The sequence below is a fragment of the Carassius auratus genome, chromosome 15 (assembly GCF_003368295.1).
Source record: "Carassius auratus strain Wakin chromosome 15, ASM336829v1, whole genome shotgun sequence".
Lineage (NCBI taxonomy): Eukaryota > Metazoa > Chordata > Actinopteri > Cypriniformes > Cyprinidae > Carassius > Carassius auratus.
The window spans coordinates 4,300,736-4,324,218 of NC_039257.1; the positions used below are offsets into that span (position 1 = coordinate 4,300,736).

General features: G+C 37.4%; 1 protein-coding gene across 1 annotated transcript in view; it reads right to left on the minus strand.

Annotated features, from left to right (window-relative positions):
* The window catches only part of LOC113114796 (protocadherin-16-like), a 99,515-nt gene that overhangs the window by 17,013 nt on the left and 59,019 nt on the right, over positions 1-23,483 (minus strand). The window contains exons 3-9 of the mRNA XM_026281824.1: positions 7,815-8,003; positions 6,954-7,185; positions 6,320-6,556; positions 4,889-5,929; positions 3,468-3,649; positions 2,902-2,998; positions 2,258-2,415 (exon numbers count right to left, since the gene is read on the minus strand). Coding sequence (XP_026137609.1) covers positions 2,258-2,415; positions 2,902-2,998; positions 3,468-3,649; positions 4,889-5,929; positions 6,320-6,556; positions 6,954-7,185; positions 7,815-8,003 — 2,136 coding nt within the window. The remainder of the gene's footprint in view (positions 1-2,257; positions 2,416-2,901; positions 2,999-3,467; positions 3,650-4,888; positions 5,930-6,319; positions 6,557-6,953; positions 7,186-7,814; positions 8,004-23,483) is intronic.

Here is a 23,483-nt window from a genome sequence, read left to right on the forward strand (position 1 = left end):
GATGAATGCAAAGCACAGCTAAATGTTAGACAACAGGCATGTAATATTGGGATAATACTGTACATGATTCATTGCATTAAACTCATGCTTTACAGATAAAATATATATATATATATATATATATATATAATGTTAGAATTCCTATTCAGTTTTTTGTAAGTTTTGCATCATGTTAGTCCTGTGGTTTTGGTAAGACAATAAAAGCCATTTTATAGATTTGTGTACTATATTATTGTAGAATTACTTTTTTCTTTAAGACCTAGATTTTACATGGTATTTAAAAAAGGTTTCTTTTTGTTTATTTAAATCAAAACGAAAATCACACACACACAAATTATTACTTGAAATAAAATATTAAAAACCTATTTCAGCTAAATAATCATTCATATTTTCTTTACATAATTTTGTTTGTTTATTTTATGAAGGTAAACTAAATAAAATCCTATATAATTTTTATTACCATAAAACATGTCTTACATTCATTTTTTTTTTTTGATTTGTCTTTTAATTAATTTTAAACTACATATCAGAACAGACTTGTAACCCATTTTAAAACTGCATCTTGCTAGTTGCATGTTAATGAAATACAACAGAACAGAAACAAACTGCAGCCAACATTTTCTTCTCTTTTACAAGGAATGAAAAACTTTTGGGGGGGGGATTTACAAGCTCAAACAACAAACCTGCTAGCATTAATCAGAGTTTATTTGATGGATCTGTGACTGCCAGGAAAAATAATACTGGATTAAAATAAACATAATCATAATAGGAAACTGTTAGAACGTTCAAATGTGCAAATATCCTTAATAAAAATACAGAATCCTCATAGATGACTCAGAAACACTTCAAAGCAAAATAACCTCGCTTCCTAATATGGAAGCCTGCAGTTTCTCTTAGCAGATGAGACATTGTTTTGATAGTTGTACGTGACGAACACAGAGAGAGAGAGAGAGAGAAAACTCAAAACCTATGCAAGTTTGAAAATAAAAGTATGCACTACAACACAGGTGCTCATGGAAAACCTATTATTTTTTGTACTATATGATTAAATCATCATTATGCACCGGTGTGATTAGTATATTGGCAGTAACGAGATTCTTGAGGCCAAGTCTTCTAATGAAACATAATAGGACAGAGGGGTAATTAATCCCACATTAAGCGGTAAATGACATGTCAAAGCACCTTCCAACAAAATATCTACTTTTTTACACAGCTGCTTTTGACTCAAACTATTGATTTCTGAAAGAATCAAAGCCTTGCCAGGGCTCTTTTATTCTAATTAGATCTCATTTATGAACTTTATTATTTGTCTTGGCACATCCATAACAACACTGAATGGTTATACAGCATAAATGTGTTTTCCAGGCATTTGCACGCTGGAATTTACTACTGCTGCTGTCCGTTGTGTCTGTTTCCACTCCGTTGACTCGTTCGAGAAATATTAATTTGATCACTGGGGTATTTCACAAGGAGTTTTCTGTTCTTCAAAGGGCTACTGAACTGTATTACGAGACTTTGACGCAGCATAGCAGAAAGCACAGCTGGCACTTGTATCGGTGCAGCTGGGAGCAGGTCACTCCTACTTTGAGTGTTTTACACCGTAATATCTCGCTTAAAATGTTGCAGACAACAACGAAAAAAAAAAAAAAGTCTAGGTTAAGACATTCATCTTTGAGAACCTAAAATTAGCCAGCTGAGAGTATTTTTCCCGGCATTGCTTGGGGAAGGTTACACGACTTGGACTAGGAGAGATGAGTTGGCTATGGAAATTAGCAATGCAAGAATCTAAGCCTTGATTAGGCCAACTAGATCACTTCATATTTCCTTTGCATGATGTTTAACCTGAAAGCTGATGTAAACGGATCCATTCCTGTAGAGGATAATTTACAAGTTCATATTTTCATATAACAGTATTAAATAAATCATTTTGCATATAATGAAAAGGTGATGAGTAGATCCATGTGGCGGACGGAAGGAGTTATTTTTAACTTGAGACAAAGCCAATCTCTGATATGACCAAAGACCATTGTGTTAACTTCACTTTTTGAAGGTTTATAGCCATAACTAATCAAGGCACAATATGCATTGCTAGGAAATTTGTCAGGAAACCTGCCAAAGCATGAGGGTCCAGAAAGGCTGAAGGCGAATTACTGCTCAGATGTTTAATCCATCTGTCATTCCGTGGATTTCATTTGCATGATTTAGAATGGTTAACAGACTCTAGGTGTATCTCAACCTAGTCACCGTTTCATCTGACCTGAATTTTCAATGTTATGGTGGAGCTCTGAGGGGGTGAACCTCGGTCCGAGGCCAGAACGATGAAATTATACTCCGGACGCTCTGAATGGCTCAAAGGGGAAGAGGAGCGCAGCTCTCCTGTGTTTGGGTTCAGTGTGAAGCGTTCGGCTCTGGGACCTACAGCAAAGACAGGATGGAACGGGTCAGGTTTGTGTGCATCAGCGTGATAAAGAATGGACTGACCATTTTTCTATTGTAGAAAGTGTGCATGACTTCAGTGTTGATCCCATCTGGGTTTGATTTACAGATAAATAACAGAATGAAACAGTTATGTGTCAAATTCAGTAAATGTGTTACAAAACATATTTAATGATCTCACACGTCAACACATTACCTTCTACACTTCACGTCATGCTGTCATAGCTGATGAGCTTCGATGAATAGCAGAATCTTATGGCATGGGTCAGGTATGATATATTTTTGTTACCAGCATGAGTTTTAATATCAATATCAGTGCAAGCCTAACAATAAACGAAATCTTATATTTTTTAATTAAATCAGAAGTTTCCTGTTCATCGTTGACAGACAATATTCTTTACATCTGGTTTCGACACACTGTAAGACATCCAAACAACATGTTTTGATTCAGTGCATCTTTCTTACCAGACATGGAGTAGAAAATGGTTCCATTTTCTCCTTCATCAGGGTCTTTTGCATGAATGGTTCCCAGAAGAAATCCAGATGGCTGACCTTCTAACGCCTGTACAGAGATTTCAGTTAACACTTTTATCAATACAGCTCACTTCTGTATCTGTATCATTTTTAATCTGTAAAATCTTTGTAGAAATTTTTGAATATACAATATTTCATTCAAGGGTTTCGTAAACATTTTAAAGGTTTTAAAAGAAATTTCTTATTCTCACCCAGGCTGCATTAATTTAATCAAAAATACATAAAACTTAAAAACAATTTAACAGTTTTTTACTTTGATGCTAAAACAGAAATTTCATCAGCCATAACTCCTACTTTAAGTGTCACATGAGCCTCAAGAAATATTCTTAATGACTCCAAAATCAAGAGTTTTATTGCTTTTAGCCCATGTTTATTATCCATGACATGAACTCTTTGACAAAGCTAACCTGGCTGTAGCACATATACTGTGCGCATTTAAAATGTAGTCTTTCTCCTCTGGAAGACATAGCTTTGAGATTTAATATTATATCTCATACCTGCAGCAAGAGCTCTCTGCCTGCATGGATGAAGGAGGGCGCATTATCATTCTCATCCAGAACCGCGATCAAAGCAGTGCCTGTAGCACTGCGGGGAGGGGTCCCTCCATCCTGGGCCACCACCATGAGCTGGCAGCTGGACTGAAGTTCACGGTCGAGGGAGAGTTTTGTGCTTATCTCACCTATAAAAGAACAGAACAGATGGAAAAACACACAGAGAGAGAGTAAGACAAACTATTTTATTGCACTATTTCATCTGTGGCAGAAGGCACAGATGGTACATCCTGACTTCACCAAGAGGAACCCCCACAGTTAGCATGGTGCCAGAAGTCTGGAGCTGTGTGTGCTGGCTAGTATGTTCGACAGCTCCACATTATGGATTGGTCAGAACAGTCAAATAGTCATTCGATAACGGACTACAGGTTCACTGAGGTGGGCTAGTTTGCATATTTAGATTTCTACAGTTTTTAAAAATGGCAGATTTTCATGTTTTCCTGTCGAAATGTCTAAGAAAGCATGCTAACAAGAAGTCAGAATAACATTGTTTTCTGAAATTAAAGGTTATAGTAATTATTTTACCCATTTGTTAAATATCTGTCAGTTTGTATGCTAACAATCAGTACATGTTAGACTATCAGCATGACAAATCTCTCTTTGGAAAGACTTTCCTGTACATTTAAACTCAAACATTTACCACCTTCAAAATCAGACTTCAAATTCTTTGAGTAATATTCTCTATTTTTAGTGAGGACTGTAACTTGGTTATAGTTACAGTATTTTGCATTTCGAATATCTTTCAGTTAGCATGCTAACAATCAGTAACTGTCAGACTATCAGCACACTAAAACTGAAACTAAAGCTGCTACACAAAATTCACAAGTTCACCACCTACAAAATTACAACTGCAGTTGAAATCACATGGTTTTAGCAATGATTGTGAGGAGTGTGAAAGATTGGTTATAGTTGTTTAGCCTATTTATTTGTTGAAAATCTTTCAGTTAGCATCCTAGCAATAAGTAAATAAAAAAATACAGGCTGACTAAAAATCTATTTAGAATTTATACTCTGAATTTAAAATCAAAAATTCATATCCATCAAAACGAACCCTGAAACTTCAAATTACTTGCCTTTTTTTGTATAAACTATACAAGCTTGGTTATAGTTACTTAGCCTATTTATGTGCGAAATATCTTAGCAACAAGACATATAATGAACATGATACAAACCAGCCAACTTATATACTGCTTCCTTAAGACCAACTAGCGGACTAATTCATAAACAACTCACCAACTAGTCAATTTTTTAAATACATAGTTTCAAACATTTCCAACTCTATACACACAAAGATAATAACACTAGACTTGTCTAGGTGCCAAGATGATCTTGTCATCTTGGTCTTTAGGACCACATTTGAAACTCACCTGTGTGGGAGTTGATCTGGAAATGGCGATCCAGATGGAGCAGGCGGTAGCTCAGCCGACCATTGAGACCAGCATCCCGATCGCTGGCAGACACCCGGCCAAAGCCAGTGCCTGCAGGCAAGTTCTCACGGACTGCCAGGAACACTCTCTCTTGGGTAAACCGAGGGGTATTGTCATTTTCATCCATCACTGACACACGCACTGTAGCACTACCCGTTTTCTTCAGCTGTCCGTTGCCTGATGTGGCCAGTACAGTGAGCAGGTACATCTCCTTGGCTTCTCTGTCCAGGGCACTTTTCACAAACAGCCAGCCGCTGTCAGACACAATGCCAAACCCTGCAGCGTCACCGTCTGGGTGCAGGTGGTAGGCTAGTGGGGTGGAAGACGTAGAAGATGGCCCAGGGGTGATGCCACCATCTCGGTTTACAGCTCGTACCTGCAGGAAGCGAGTGTTGAGAGGTGTGCTTTCCTTCAGTTCTACCCGGTACGTGAGACTATCGAACATAGGGCCTTGGCCGTTTTCTGCTTGCACGTGGATGACCAGGGTGAAGGTAGAACTTAGCTGAGGTGCTCCGCTATCTTTAGCAATCACCTGCAGGTCATAGCGAGGCATGGCCTCGTACGACAAACTTCCAATCAGGCGGATTTGTCCGCTGTTGCGATCAATGCTGAAGGTTCTCTGGGCACCGCCGGTGAACAGGTCAAAACTCAGAAGACCATTAGGTCCAGAATCGTGGTCTTCTGCTTGGACCTTATACACCACTGTACCCATCCGGGTGTCTTCAGGCAGAATTAGTGACTCGGAAGATGAGGGCAAGAAGACAGGCGCATTGTCGTTGACGTCAGACACTGTAATTCGTACCCTAGTCTGGCCAAAGGCAGGGGGGTTACCGCAGTGCGCCTGGACTTCCAGATTCAAGCTGGGTTGGGCCTCGTGATCCAGAGGCAAGCTTGTTCTCAAAGCCCCAGTCTCAGAATCAATAGTGAAGTAGCCTGTGGGGTCACCAGAACTAATAGTGTAGGAGATATCCTTCGAGACACCTGAGTAGAAACAGGCAAATGGCCAGAGATCCATTACTTCACAGTGTAGGATGAAAACAAAGACGAAGAGTTATTTTTCAACACATGAGACCAGAATTTAGTGCTTCAAATATCCAAAGCAAATTGTTAAAAAACTAAGCGGTGAAACAGAATCAATGATTAATGTCGATTGTAAATGAGGTGTGTACAGTGGTTCCATGCATATTTGTACAAGTGGTCCACCATGGAGAAAAAAAGAAAAGAAGACGTCTTTCAGCACACTTGAACACAGTCCAATGTGACTGATAAATGTGGGTACACACTGAAGTCTGGTTTATGTGTTTTAACGTGTTGAATAGGGATTTGTGACCAAAGGGGGGAATAAAAAACCTCTGAGATTAGCTCACCCACCATTCTTAGTGCTGGCCCGCACAACACCAACTTTTGTTCCACGCAGGGCATCCTCAGAGACCATGAAGAAGTACTGAGCTTGCTCAAACACAGGGGGGGCGACCAGTCCTGCCACTATGCTGATGTTGACCCTGGCATTGACTGGAGCAGTAAGGCCCCCACCATCTTGGGCTGAGACCACCATCGTAATGACTGAGTTTGCCTTTCCATGTAGAGCACGCGACAGTGAAATCACTCCTGAGAAAATGCACACCCAGAAGAAATATTTTCATTAGGTTTAGAGGACTCAGAATACATCAAGACACAAAGCACATTATCTCTTCATCCTATACACACAACCTACCATTCTAGTTTGGGATCAGTATAATTAAAAAAAAGTTAAGAAAATAATTCTCTTAATACTTTTCTGGTGTAAAAGTTTCTGAAAATTCAGCTTTGCTGCCATTAAAATATCAAATTGTTATTTTAAATTGTAATAATACTGCTATTATACTGTTGTGATCTAGTAAATGCAGCCTTGTTAAGCACAAGTCTTATTTGAAAACATTTTAAAATACCAACCTTTACATTTTTTAATGGTAGAAATTCATCAAAGCAATTAATAACTGAAATTGTTTACTTTTAATAGTCTTACCAGTATCTTTGTTGAGGGTGAAGAAAGGTGAGCTCCCTCCAGGTACAGTACCATATGTCACTCTGCCGTTATCTCCAGCATCTGGATCATGAGCAGTCACCTTCAGGACAGAGGTTCCTGGGGTGCTCTGCGTACTCAGGCTCACTGCATAGTTCAGAGGGTAGAACGCTGGTCGATTGTCATTTATGTCTATCAAGTCCACACGCACATAGGCCACTGAACTCAGTCCACCCTAGAAAAACACAACCAAGATTAAATGTTCGTAAGTTCACTAGCTATATAACAATACAACCAGCTGATGAAGGCTGACTCCATAGCCTTCAAATCTTAAGCCACAGGAAACATTCACAACTGACTAAAGTAACTATACTAGACAAAATATTTGGATTTAAAATTTGCAAGAAACACTGAAACACTTCAAAGGCTACTTCTAGGGAGAAAAAAGATTGGTTATATTCCCTGTAGAGAACTGCAATCTGCCAAGGGCACAGTGTACATGTGGGATACGGTTCTTGCTGCTAAACATCTTGCCCGCCTGGCATCCCATATGGAGCAAATGGCATGTCAGGAAAAGCCTCAACTTATTAAATATTACAAGCTGATGCTCTTTAGGGGCCAGCTGCCCTTGATTGCTTTAATGTGTCTCCTGAAATTTCCTTTCTTTGACGCCTAGCGCTTTAAAGTATTACTTAGGCACAGGATGCTAAACCGCTACTGAAGAATTACTATGCAGGCAATTTTTTCCTTACTGGCTTCCTAAATAGACAATATTTGGTGAACTTCTGAAAACAATCCAGTCACAGGTGATGTCACAGTTGAATTGGTGAGGGATGTGGTTGCTGGGAATCACTGAACACTCACCCCATCCACAGCTGTGATGGGGAAGTCGTAGTTGGCTGGTCCCTGGTCACGATCCAGGCTGGTGGTAGTACAGATCTGTCCATTGTGCTTGCCAACGGTGAACTGAGATGGGGTCACACTGCCTGGACCAGAGCCCAGAGAGTAGGAGATGGAGCCAAAAGAGCCGCCATCCGCATCAGTAGCTGTAACCTGGAAGACAAGAGAACACATTAGATTAATGTTTAGCCAAATGTCCTGAAAAGCTTAAGGAGAAAAGCCAGACACTACTCAAGTATCAATGGTATTTAATCAAAGGTCCTAACCTTTATTTATATTAAACAGTGATTGTCTTTACACCAAATATAAATAATTATCTAAGAATTGATATCCAACCAGCAGTAGATGACTTTTGTGAGTAGGCTGAGTGTACAAATAATAATAATAATAAAAAAAAAAAGAAATCTTATAATTTTTGAAAAAATAAATTAAAAATTGAAAAAAAAAAAATATATATATCTATAAATATATATAATATAGTAAAAAATAATATATATATGAATGATAATAAATTATATTTATATACTTAAATATACCAATATGATAATACTTAAATATGATACTACTAAAATCGATACGACTTCGATAATACAAAAACAAAATCAATTCAGTATTTACCAAAATATATTTTTATTTTTAAACATTTAGGTAAAAATGTAAACAAATTATTGAATCTAAGGTTGATTTAAAGCAAGTTCATTAAAACAGCTTGAAGAAATGAAACTTTCACTGCTAAAACTGAGTTGAGACTATACTATATATTAAAAATGTATGTTAAGTATATAAATTAGTTATTTGATCTTCAGGAAACATGTCTCAATAATATGTGCTTTGTAATACAATGTTGAATAAAATCAAAGAAAAAATCTTTTAAAAAAAGTAGATGTAATATATATTGTGAATATTCAACATACCCTCCAGTTCTAGCTTGAATTTACATTTTTATATTCTTCATTTTATATTTCAACAACACTCAGTACTTTCCTGTCACAAATAAACCTGTGACTCCACTGAGCAATACCACTGAACACATTTATCTAACTTGGTTCACAGCATTTGGCAATCAAACGCTGCTCTGGTGCTCTGCGGCAGGTACATATACTGCGGTAAACTAAGAGAGCACATGGAGAGCTCCTCTGCAACACTTGGGTTTGATCAATCAAGCCAAAAGGAGGGAAGCTACTGGCAGCTAGCAGACATAAAGACTTTCACAGTCACAGCGCACGGCTCAGGAGAGAACATCAGACAGATGGAAACAAGAGAGAGAGAAATAAAGACAGAAAGAGACTTGTATAGAGGTGATGGCTATCTGGGAGAAAATAAAATGCCATTCCACGCAAATACGGAAAGTGAAATTACTTTCTTTTCAGCTTCTTATCCATCAAATAAAAGGAAAAATACAGCTTCGGCTGACATTTACCAACTCAAACAACATTACACTTCGGCCAAGGGCCGTCTGGAGTGGATGATGGCTAAAACTGTTCAAACAGATCCTGATGACATTGAGATGAGGGTATCTGAGTCAGAGATCGAGTTCTGGCAGAGGCCGTGGAGCAAGTGTAGGAAAAATAATCATCATGAAGACGAGAAGTCTCAGCACACAGCGGAGAGATGTTCAACCTTTTAACCATCCAAGCCTCTGAAGCAAACCTTGATATTTTACAACCCAGGGTGGGGGTGGGCACAATATTCATAAACACCACACTACCTATCTTTATTCCCCTCATGCTGGCTTGACAGAAGTTGGACGCCTGAGGCCTGAACAGCGAAGGCTTGAAGTAACAAACCATGGAAGGGGCGGTTTGACCAAGGATCTGCTTCATGGACAAAGCCATTTTCCATAAAAGCCTGGCTTGGGCAGAGCGAGCTGGGAAATGTCTGGGGGACTTGTGGGTCTCAATGTAATCCAACTAAAGAGCTCTAAAGCAGCACTATAAGATAAATATTTCCTCTCGGTCACAGAGCTGCTTGAACAGAAAAGGAAGCTTGTTGGTCACAATAAGAAATCATGTATTTATTACTGTACTCAACAAGCCAGCTTTAAAACATGTGTCAGCTTGACTATACGTATGGTACATGCAATAAGTCGATGGAAAACAATCTGTATTAAGCACGTAAAAGCTTCAAAGGTAGATGACTGAAACCAGAAGTGGGATAGAGTTTCTTTTTCCATCTCGCCAACAAAAAGGATTTAAATAAAGTGGCTTCTCAAAAATGGGGAGAAACCCAAGCTCATAATTTTTTAGAGTGTGTTTGAATATGTGGTGAGATGCCAGTAATAATGATGACTGATTGAATGATTGTCTTTTTGGGTCCTGAGGGGGCACCTAAAGTGCATGCAAACACAAAAATACGCATATACGTTTCACACACACACAGGAGCCGAGGGATTTGGGGATGTACTGTTCAAGAACTGGGATGCCTTTGCCAGTACAATAACAGTTCATAAGAAGTTTAGTGGAATCTCAATCTTGACTGAATCATAAGTGGGTCAAAGAGTGCTTGTGCTGCTTTCTCGAAATCTCTGCTAAATCCTCTGTGCTTTTCCTCACCTTAACTCATGAAGACACGTACACTCAGACACGCCATCAGCACACAAGAGCTAGTTCTAGATGACCTCAAAAACGGAATTTCACCCAATAAATTTCTTAACTCATCTCAAAAGTTATAAACACTACATCAAAGTTGTTTAAAAAAGCCCAAATGTGTAATTTCTGCACCACTGAAGTGAATTCCAAACTTCAAATCACATTCTCTCCCTCTTACATTAGTTGGAAAAACCAATAGTCCCGCCCCCAAAGTCGATCCATTGGTTGAGCCAATGTTACTGCCTTGGGATACTCAAACAAACAGAGGTTTGGTCTTTAAGTTAAGTGTGGTTTAAATGTCATACATAATTTCTTTTCAGGGTGTGAAAGTGAGGCAAGAGTGAGGACATTGGACACATTTTGGAGCTCTAACAGTTCCCTTGTCTCTCTCTCCTTGTGCGAGTGAAAGATGCGAACCGCCCTGAGCGAGCCAAGCGAGACTTTGGCTGGTCAAATTGTTACTGAGAAACAAGCCAAAGGAATCCAATGCTAACTTGTAGAGTTTTGTGGTTCACCCACCGTTCTTCTTGACTCCTTTTTTTGGGGAGAAAAAGAAACATTCAAGTAAGCGAACATAAGATTAATAGGGAGAAAAAATAAAGTTGTCCAGTTCTTGTTAGTTTTTGCTAATGCAATGGATCTGGTTTCACTGCATTGGGTTTTCTCAAGGCTACACAGCTCATTTAGTGACTAATGTATAACTGAGAGACCTGACTGATGCTTTCCCAAGAGGAACTGCTGTATATGACAACGGAGGTTTTTGATTTGCTAATTGAGCACCTTGGAATGAAAATGCACAGCTTTTACTTGGATGTCTGTAAAATGTCTTTTCGACAAACCACTGACTCAAGGTCACCTCTAAGTTGGTCATTTGATCACAATATTGCTTGGTTTTGTGATTGATAGAGGACTGTGAAACTGTTCTGTGGAACAATTTCCATGCAAATGAAGTTCAAGATCTATCATCTAACAATGTTACAAGATAAGTAGATTTGTTGCGTATAGCTCATTTAGCATGCAGAACTGCTTCATTTAATTCTGTGGCACATTCCCATTCAAACAAACCATCTTACAGTATTGCTTTCGCAAAGCCTGTTCTGTACAACTGATCTTCCCAGTGAAGACATCAATAAACATAAAACCAAAGATTAGATCAGCCAAACACAGACAAAACCCCCAAATAACAGCGGTACAAGACAGCGAGTTGGTGTAACTTGGCACTGGGGTCATCTGGAGCGACGTCTCTTATACAAACATGACATGGGGAGAGTACAGTGGTGACTTTGCTTAAATAACAAGCAACCCACAGAGTGATCCAACTGAAACAGCATGATCTCACGTAAAAGAGCTCAGTTTCAAACATCTTGCCTTCTTTGCAGCGAATGTCAAGAGCTTTGACTGAAAGAAATAGTTGTTTTTAATTTAAATGTTACACAAACTTGCAGCAAGTTCCACATATGGGAACTGTGGTTATGTTGGGAAACTATAAAAGGCTAAAACACAATACAGGAACTAACAAAAATTAAAGAAATAGTTCACTCAAAAATAAATGGCTCAATTTCAAAGCAGATATTTGCAGAACAATGAAATTAGTGGGGTATGAGACTGTCAAACCACAAAAAAGGACCAAAAAGCAATTGAAAAAAGCATTGTAAAAGCTGTTACCAACTATGTGTCTAATGCAGAGTTTGATGAAAACAGAAAAACAAGATTGAAAATGACAAGATTTCAATTTGGGGGTAAACTGACCAACCAAGGCCTCTAGTTTAAAAGTGGTGCTTAAATACAGGTTACTGTCTGAAATAGAGTTAATATCAAAAGTCTCTCAGTTTAAGCCACAATATGGCTTTCATATTTTCAATCTGGTGCTATATCTCATTTCATTCCAATGCGGGGAAGATAAGAGATCAAACAGAAAACAGCACATTCTTTTCTCAGAAGGATACTTACAGACAAAGCCAAGAACACCATAAACATACTATGCTCCCAATAATTTCAATACAGCATTTTATTGAAGCTATCATTCACATCATATGACTTCAGACAGACTAAAACTGCACACTGATGAACGATTCCCAAACCCACGGGAGGACATGCACGGACAATGACTGATGGATAGATACAAATATGAACACTGGGGCTGAGTAAAAATAGAGATGGATGGAAGTGTAAAGAGAGCGCTGAAAGGGGACAGAAAGACATGGAATGATATATATTGAAGGACATGCTATGAGTTATTACAGCTGTTTATTGAGCCATCTCCCCCTTTTGTTTTTCTTCTTGGCATGACTTCAGAGAGCTGAGGACGAGGGGGAAACGGGATACCTCCTACTACTTTCTGGCCCACTTGACCGGCGGCCGAGTGAAAGCCGCACATCCCTTCGGCTCATTACAGCCACAGAGCTGAAGCATCTGACAAAAACAAATCTACGAGTAAGCATTCTTTATTTTATCCATGTTGCAAATTTATTTTATGTAATTTTATTTTATTGTTGCCTCTAGGGAAACTGAAGTGGCTCTTTTATAAAATATAATAAATGACTCGGTGTTTAGAACTTATGACTGGGAACGAAAGGTTATTATTATTTAACAGCAACATGTTTAATTTCTTTTTGGTGATTTTTTTTTAGGTATATCCAAGGCTACGTTTAAACTTGCACGTTTTCGTTTCAAAATGCATAACTTTAGCTATGGTTACACCATTCATTTACAACACTCGGACTATTTTCGAACCTCGAGAACTGCTGAGAACACATGCTGTTCCAAAGCCATGTGACATGCTTTCTTCTGAAATATATCTGAAATATCAAAGGAAATATTTAATGAACGGCTGACTGAATAATGAATGGAATTGTTCGCCTGCTTCTTCAGTGCAAAAGTTGCAGTCCTGCCACCTCTGAGCTGAAAAGTACTGGATGGCAGACAATAGAATAGCTAATAGTGGTCATCATGCTTAAAGTATAAATGATTACCAATTTGGGTTGTGTTTTAGTCTAAACCAGTTGAAACATGTATTGCTTTAATTATTGAGGTTAGCTATGGTGTACACTGCCACTGTACTTAATGCAGAGATAGTCATTAAATGATCTCATTTTGTGTGCCAAAAGATTTAAATGAGATGACTTGAATAAACAATGGCAAAGCTTTCATTTTTAGCTGAACTATACCTTTAAAAACTGCTGTTTATCACAGTTGTTTCTGACAATCACATCTTCCAATAAGCTATCCCGCTGTCAAAGCAGCTTAAAGCTTGATAAAACATAACAGATTCACTGCATTCACTCACTGCCAAGAGTTGCTCAAAAATCACCAATGGACGTCCATTTGGACGAAAACAGCAAATAACACAACACAGACACGTGTTATGAAACATACCAGATGCATTCTCTCCGTAGTGAATATTTTTATGACGCGCTTTCATGTGACTGGCAGTAACCCCAAAGGTCACCGTGACCTGCATCTACTGCAAAGTTACACCTCCGAACAAGCTGTCAATGGGCGCAATATGGCGGTTTCATATTAGCAAACATCACTTGTACATATTTCCTTCCTTTGAGTAATGGATCGGGCATGACATCATCGGAGCGCTCCTCCAGATCTGTGAAGTATACGCGGCATTCTCCAGATGTCCATTAAAAGGGATCTGCAGTATAATGGGATGCCTGTAAAACATCATATACATGTCAAGATCACTGAGCACACTAATTATTTCTTCATGCAAGGAAGCTGGGCTCCATCCCGGTCCAAGCTGCCCGCCAGGACACTATTCATCGGGAAATGTCCAGAAAGAGTCAAAAAGTCTTGGGTTGAAAGAAGCAGCTGACACGGACAGGTCATGTTTCGCATTTATATCAGATGCAGACTCGTATTCTGGTAGTCGACCGCAATTTATGTCAGGTATGGTGTAAATGTCGGAGTTTTGGATGTAAATATTGAGGTTGGAAGAATTTTGAAAGGTGTTGGTTTCTAAAATAACACAGCTTCGAGCTTTTTATCTCTGGCCTTGACGGGGAAGGGGAGGGGTAGCAGCAGGTATTTTCGGCTGGGGTAAGGTGCAGATTTTTGGCAGAAGATCACAGAAGGGCCAATTCAGCATAAAGAGGACTAATGACACCAGGAGGACCGGTGCAGAGGGACTATAGAGTACAGTTTCCCCGTATTCTCTCATGTCTCCATAACTGTGAGTGTTTGTCTTTCATCTGGCCTCCACAGCTGGAGGTGATTAAGGCATCAAACCGTGTACGGAGAAAAGTGATAGATTGGGGATATCAGAGAGGAGAAGCAGAGACAGAGGGGTTAATGGCTGCAAGAGGAGTTATGGCCTCAAAATGGACTCTGGGTAATAATAACTCGATGTGCTTTCAGAGAATGTGACATTCAGATAAATGTTTGAAAATGCATTTGCATAAACACTGATGTGCTGACAATGTCTGCGCAGTTTAGTCAAGAGATCAAATTAGACTCAAAAATGAAAATTCTGTCAGTAATTATTCTCTCTCATGATGTTCCAAAACCAGAGGCAGTTTTTGTCCCCCCAATAAACACAAAAATATTCTTTTAGCTCTTTCCATACAAAGATTTCATAACAAATTCACACCGAGCATGTCCATTAGGCTCTAAAAAGATCAAAAACCTGAAAATATCTTAACAGTAGTCAAGTCAATATATATATATATATATATATATATATATATATATATATATATATATATAGATTGACTTGACTACTGTTAAGATATTTTCATGTTTTTGATCTGCTTCTCCTCTCTGATATCCCCAATCTATCACTTATAATTTATTGCACACAAACTTTTATATTATATTATATTATATTATATTATATTATATTATATCAGACAGACCGTTAATACAGCTTTTGATTCATTTTTTTTTATAGGCAGGTTATCTACTTGTATAAAAAAATGTTAAGAGCTGGCTGTGTTTACTATTGACCTCTCTAAGGTCTACTAAAACTCAGAGTGAGCAGGAAGCCAACCCTATCAAAACTAAGACTCGTGCCACCTCTGACAAATCTTCCCGTTGAGAATTAAAAGAGCAAGAATTTCCAGTGGTCATTTTAACAGGAAAAATAAACATGCCAAAAGCACCTCTGGAAATGTACGCCGGGTGACCCTTTGCACTGACCCCCATCACGCCTTACGTCTCAGAAGAACTCTGTGCTAGAGTCCCAATCACTGTCAGTTCAATTTTTGAAATGCAACACGAGACACGGCTCTTTTACGTTTTCACACAAGCATGAAAGCACATGCCTTTGTTAAAAAAACAGAAAATGCAATGGTAAAATCATATGAGATGGTGATTATTTTGAACAACAACCTGCTAAGCGGATGTGCATATTGATGTTTTAATAAATGCATAAAATAAAATGTAATATAATACATAAAAATTTTTTTTTAAAAAATTGGATTTAATTGATTGATTAATTAATTCTTCTTATTTTTTTTGACCACCCTAATTTGGAAAAATGGCCAAATAGTTTATCTATTTCCAGCATATTGTTGACCAATTTTTAGCCTTTGAAACTGTAAACCAACTCCACTCTTTAGAAACTTGAATGAACCCATATGAATTGCACTGAGAGTTTAGTGGGATGCTGAAGGGATGTCAGCAAAGATGGAATAATGCGAACCATGCTCGCTATGGGATCTAACGGTACTGATGTGGCTTATGGCACCGCTCTGCTGGTCAATAACTCCCTCGCAGGACTGCTTGCACAAACGCAACACGCACACGGTAGCAAATTCCACCCGCAGCCCTGCCGCCTGGCACCCGTGTTGGATGGGTTGTTGAGAGGCCAGTTGCAGAGAACAGCAGGGATTTTCCGATGGATTGCGGCCGTCGCACGCCTTCATTGAAAAAAGTCAGAGAGCACAGCTTTTATACGGGTCAAATGTAGTACGGGCCGGTGCTTTTGAAGTATGACAGTGGTAAAATTGTCTGTGGCTTACATGAAAATACATGGAATGTAAGTAGACTTGACAGTATGCACATATCATTTGAGTACAAGGTATATTGCTTTCATTTCATTGTCATTTTAGATGCTGGTCAGTAGGACTCACTGGCCACATCACTCATAAATGTCCTCAAGGCAAAAGCTAATAGCCCTTCTCCTGAACTCAGTCTGGCCTGGTATCAATATAGCACAGCACAGCAGAGGGAGCCAGATCAGGCTGTCCACAGGTTGATCGTTTCAAAGTGATCTGTGAGTGGCTACTGACAGTGTAATAATTTGCATATTCCTAGCCCGGAGATAATGGATTTGCATCTAATGGAAAGGGAGGTACTTTTTCCACAATTTTACTTTCCCTCTTTTCCTGAAACACTGAGCAATATGAAAATTTGACATTTCTATTAGCAGACTCAAATATATTAACTAAAAAAAAAAAAAAAACTATTTTGGTGTAGATTTTTGCATTTCTACTAAATGTAAAAATGATTATATAGTATCTATCTATCTATCCATCTATCTATCTATCTATCTATCTATCTATCTATCTATCTATCTATCTATCTATCATTACCATAAATACACACATATGGCCCAAAGTGGACTTTATTTGAAACACTCATCCACTCATCTGTTTCCATTATGCCATTCCATTATCAGCTTATATACTTTATGTACAGTATACTGCATCTGTTTTTGAGTGTGTTTTTGAGTTATAGCAATCGTGTTCTCCTCCTAAAGATGCATGAATGCTGGGTTGCTGTCATGGCCAGATGTCTTTGATTTGTTCATGGTTGTTTCCAATTTGTAAATCAACTTTCAAAGCATACATTTATGAGAAAACAAACAAAATCAACAATGCCCACAAAAAAAATTCCTCCATGGCATGGGTCTTATTTATTGAAAAACAGCTATTGTGAGTTTAAAGGAGAAATAATACGGAACTATAAACATGTCAAGTAAGGTATGAATTTAGATGTATTTCAATCAAAAAGACCTACTACAATAGATCTGATGTTTTGACTTTACAGCTGTCACCAAACACGTAATTCCAACAAACCAATAGCTACAAATTTAAAACTATGGTGTATAATTTGACTCAAAATGTGTGATGAGAACAGACCACACAATATCACACAAGCTTAAGATGAAAATCTCACAGACAATGTAAAAAACAAACGCATATTCTATAAAAATGTAGTTGGTAATATCTTTTAAATATCTTTTTGCCACTTTGTTGTTTGAAATAGTGAAAAAAGCTTGTATTGCTTACTCACAATGTGTCGTTCCATATGCACTAACATCTAGGCTCAAAATATTTCTATTAACATCTGACATCAACTTCTTACAACCTCTATAGAAATGCTCCCTGAGCAGAAAATTCCACGATTCCATTGTTTTTACATGACACTCTGAAACAATAAGATCCTGAAATGGGATGCAGTAAACTCTTGCTTTTTCTCTGTGGCTGCAGGCACTTCATGGTCCAGATACATATGACAATGGAAAGGTGCTTTACTGTTGCAAAGGGACCTGGAAACCACTTCACAAACACGCTCTTTAATTTCAGAAGGCTTTAATCACAGTCTCTGCTGGAGAGAAAGCACTCACTTGCCTCAAGCTCATCACAAACTGGCACACTGAGATCAGTTTGCTGCATAGTATGGGAATGGAAACTTCTATTGACACCACAATTCTGTTTAAAAGCACATTTGGTTTTGGTTTCTTCTGTGAAGACGTTTTTTGTAAAATATTTTGTGGGTTTTCATACAATGGAGTCCAGCGTTATTTAAGACCTCATTGACTTTGATAACATGGACAAAAACATTCTTATAAATACATTATTTTGGGTTTCACTGACAAAAGTAAGTCAAAGTTATGCTAACATGGCATGAGAAATCATATAATGTTCAGTAAATAAACTGAGTATAAAGCTAAATGAAGTGCCAACTGTTAAACAAACAGCTGGTTTTTACCCAAATGATGAATTGTTATACGGAGCCCCGCACATGACATGCAGGAAAAAAATATAAGGCTAAATCGTGTGCACGATTTACTAATTTGTTCCCTCAATGAACTAAAAAGTGCACATGATTACTATAGCGTTCCCTCGATTTACTATTGCGTTCCGTCGATTTACTAAATCGTGCGCACAATTTATGTATTTTTTCTTTCATGTCATGTGCGGGGCTCCGTACTGTTATCTAAAACTTTGAAAAACATTTTTTTTACTGAAATAAAGCTGAAATAAAATAGTGTAAATATTAGATGAAAAACTAACAAAAATTAGAAATGTTCCCTATTTAGTTTAGTTGGAGTTGAAATACTAAAACTGATAAAAGCTGAAACTAAAAATAAAAAATGAAAGCTAAACAGAAGTGTTAAAAATAATAATAAAAACTCAAACTCAAACTCAAAAAAGTAAAGGAAAATAAAAACCTAAAATATTAAAAGCTAAAATAAAGTTTAGTTAAAATCTAAAAATAAAACCTAATTCAAATAATTATTAAAAACTGTAACCATAAAAAACTACGCACACACACACACACACACACACACACACACTCACACACAAAATACCTTATTCTTTACATAAAAATCATATTACACATTTTCTCCAAGATTCATATAACATCTTGTATTTCTTTTCCTTCATTAAAGTGCCCCTATTATATCATTTCCTTCCTGCATTCGTTCGAAACAGTTTTAAGATTCAATTTCTCTAAACCCCTCCTTTCTGTAAGCCTACTCTGCTCTCATTGGTCAGATGGACTAGTCTGTTGTGATTGATCTGCCCTGTACAGCGTCTGTCAGAAACAATACTCCCATTTGCCACAGTTCCGTAATTTGATATAAACGTCTAATATTTATCATACTTACAGGTTGTGATTAAGCTGAGTCAGCTCGTCCAAATAAACTGGGTACTGAGCCATCTTTCAAGAGCAAGCGCTTTGTGAATCCCACATTAAATTCCCCAAGATTAGAGAAGCAGTTGTCAGTAAAAAGATGTGTTCAATGGTGAGTCAAGTTGTTTGTGGCCGGCCAATATAGAATGGGAATGGAAATGGCATTTTAATTACTAATGTCTTATTTACACTGTTCAGAAATGATTGTCTTTCTTTTGGGAGACAATAACTTTATTTTTCGTGCACTTTTGGCTTTGCAACTTTGCAGATCGCTGCATTGCACACTGCATGAAAGGCAGTATAATAGATGGTATAATGGGGCACTTAAAATTTTAAGTTGTCGTTACCCATTCCAAGGTTCTTTTATCCTGCCTGTCCATCATTTTCCCCACATCTTTTAATCTCAAAAACAATATATTTATGATTACAGTGCATAACAACCCCTAAAGATTTGTTAAGATCTGAACCAGCAACGTTTGGTACAGAGGGCCATTATTGTGTGTGGCGGGCCGGACGCAATCATTTTAAAATAACTGTTTAGGTCACACAGTTAATATCAGTTCTCTGGAGCCGTCCTTATAAACACATATGGGCCCGTGCCACTGGCCGATAAACACAGCTTTCTGTGAGGCCCGCTGGGGCTGCTTACTGGCATGTGCCAAGCCATTCTATGATGCTCAGACGACTGTTTTTAGATCAGTGGGACGGTCCCAGCAGAGGTCATTCCTCCTCCGGTTCAAGCCAGGGTCGAGTATAGAAAACACACAGTTTGGTGAAGGAGACGGCACAGCTAGAGTGTGTTTAGATCAATTTCTTCGGTTTCGCTGGCACTTGTTCGCGCAAGTAAACAGACTATTCATTTAGCAGCCTACACATGGTCGCTAGAGGAATAATGACCTCTGTAAAAATGACAGTGAAGTTGCTTTTAAAAGCGACGCAAAAAAACTGAATCTGTTGGGCCAAGTCAGTAGACATCTCGAAATAAAAAAACATGCGATAGAGATTCACAGTTTCTTATAGCTTGGAATGTATTAATGTTTGACATATTATAAATAAGTGACACGAATCTGGGTGGTGTATATTATAACAGATGAAGTGATTAATGCACATCTGTATGTACAAAATCGTTTGAAAATGAACAAAAATAAAATTAAATCTCTTCTCAGATACAAAATAATTATGCTGTCTGCATCAACGCACCCATTAATTAACTTTTTCACTAGGAAATATTTAACTTAAGCCTAAACATTTATAATGATGAGTGATCAGAATGTAACTTATGCAACTGTCACGTAAATACAAGCACACTTCTTTCATTATATAGAATTAACTGCATAATTATATTGTAAAATAAGCTGTACATAATATATAGCATTGAGAGGAGACAAATAAATCACTTTCTTGACAAATAAATCCAAAAAACAGGAGGTAGCCTATCAACAACTGTATAGTTTGATGCATTCTCTGTTATTTTCAGTCATCCAAGTTTCACTGTATTGGCAGACAGAGAGTTTAGCCTCTGCTATGTGTTAACTTCTGTTTTGTTTTGTTTTTTGCCACAATGCCATTTTTCGCACTCATGAAGAGCTCCAAAAGCTCAGAGACAGAGTTTGTGCTTCAGTACCTGCCAATTATTCTCTTGCTAAAAAAAAAAAAACAGTCTAAGATGGTTTACCAGACTTAGATGGTGTCTCAGTCTGGTTTGAGGGTTTTAAAGGAGTTTTGGAACTGAGCAGCCAGCTAGAAATTAGTCTGCCAGATCTAGAGAACTTAAATCAGCTAAGATCAGCAAAACTCTTGAAGCTGGACTCACTGGTTGAAGATGTCAACATTACATCATTGGTAAGCTAAACAAATTGTTTAGTGCTGTGGTAACACACACACACACACACACACGACTCTGTGTTATGTAATACAGAACCAGTGTTCTGGTCCAGCTGCTTCAGGCAGATCCCAGCCGCTTCTTTAGAGAGAAAACCAAAAGAAATGGCGTGTGTTTTCTCACGAAACAACAGCTGGTGCCCAGATAGAACTTCTATTTCTCTGTTATGGGGTTTTTCATCATGTGGGATTTCAATCATTTTGGAATGAAGACAGCTCTATCGTAAAGGGATACGTTATCCAAAAAAATAAAAAAATGATATAATGACTTACTCACCCTCATGTTCTAATCCTGACTGTATCTCATCTATCGAACACAAAAGAAGATATTTTCATCAAACTTGGCATCAAAACAATACTGAACCCCATTGATTTTTACTGTATGAACAAATAAACAATTTAAATTAATTACATATTTGTGCTGATCAGGGTTATTATAGTTAACTAAAACCAAAACCATAAAAAACACTTTTGTTACTTGAAATAAATGTAAGATGAAATAAAAATACTTTTTTATTATTTATAAATTTATACAATTTATAAAACCTATATAGACATATTAGAAAAGCTATAATAAAAACACAAAACTTAAAAAAAAAAAAAAAAAAAAAAATTATATCAAAAGAGATTTCATTCATCTATTATACCATTTATGTAGTTTTGTTCGCTTGGCTGTTTCCTTATGAAAGTCTAGAATTTTGTCAAGTTTTTCGTCAGGTGTCTATTTTAATTATACGATGTCATTACGTTGCTGTCTTGCCACCAGCCAATCGCTGCATTGCTGATCGTGGTTTCGAATATCGATAAATCTGCCCTTTTCGGGGGAACACGACAACACACACTAATCTTAGACAACCTATTCCAGATATTTTAATTAAGTCTGCAAATTCATTTGAAGAACCAAATTAGCCAGTGATCAGTTATCACGATTACTAGATCTGGAATCTTTCAAATCATCTCAGATGTATTAAGCAAGGAACTTGGAGCGCCTTACAAAAATGAAACTAAACTCAACGTATAGGCTACTTGGTTCACATACATGAGAAATATATTATTATATTATATAGAAAGCTTCAAATGTCTACTTTAAAAAGAAATAACTAAAATCGAAAGATCTTCATGCAAACATCTTCATCTGTCAAACTACAGTCAAAATTGAAAGGAATTGTTAAATTTCCATTTGATTACATTTTAAAAGATGAAACAATCCAAGTCAATGTTTTATGTTTGTAATAAATTACAGACACAGAAATATTAAAACAACATAATTTCTGAAATTTCTAATAAAATTTAAGACTTATAAATTCACAACTTATCAGACTTGTTTTAAGATTAATCATAACATTTAATTAACCCATTAAATTAGAATCTAGGAAAATTAAAAACGGAAGTTCTTATGACATTTAAGAGTAGAAATTATATACTTAATCACTGTTATAATTATGAAGGGGTCCTTGGAAAATGTTCTCTCCTGTAAGGGGTCCCTGGCCCCGAAAAGCCTGAGAACCCCTGCTCTACATCATTTAATACACCCCCTGTTAATTTACAGCACAGTTATAGTTGAGTCACTAAGATGATGCACTTCTTGAGGCATCTTAAAAACAAGCTCTCCCATCCTGGTCCAGACCTACATAAAACATCCTCAAATCTTCAGCATCCTCCCATTCCCTCACGTTATCATTCTGTGGGGATTTGAAATTTACTTTAGAGAAAACTATCACTTATACAGTTAAATATTTTAGTTTGTCTTATGGTTTCTGTCGGTATATGGATGATACAACATGAGTGCTTTTCTTCCATCGTGATGACTATCCTAAGGATCACTTGTGATGTATAAGCCTTCTTATATTCAAATAAACAGATCTGATTCTGATTCATGATTCTTGTGAATATGGAATTTGTAAGTACAAACTGTCTGCTAGTCTTTCAAAAGCAAAGCCAAATGCACTTAACCTGAGGGTCAGCCATGAGTACATGATGGCAATAAATACTTCTGAGTTAAACTGTAAAAGGATATGACCGTTATTATAGGTCTGTGTCTGCAATATCCAGGAGATGTCTTAAATATGATTTACTCATCTGCAAAAACAATTAAAAGGTCATTCTGATTTAATTTTTATGTGGTTTAAAGGAATACTTCACTCAAATGTAAATTTGCCGAAAATTTACTCATCCTCAGGCCATCCAAGATGAAGATGATTTTGTTCACAACTTGTTGATTACTCAAACTACTTATGGATTATTGTGATGGTTTTATCAGCTGTTTGGACTCACATTCTGATGGCACCCA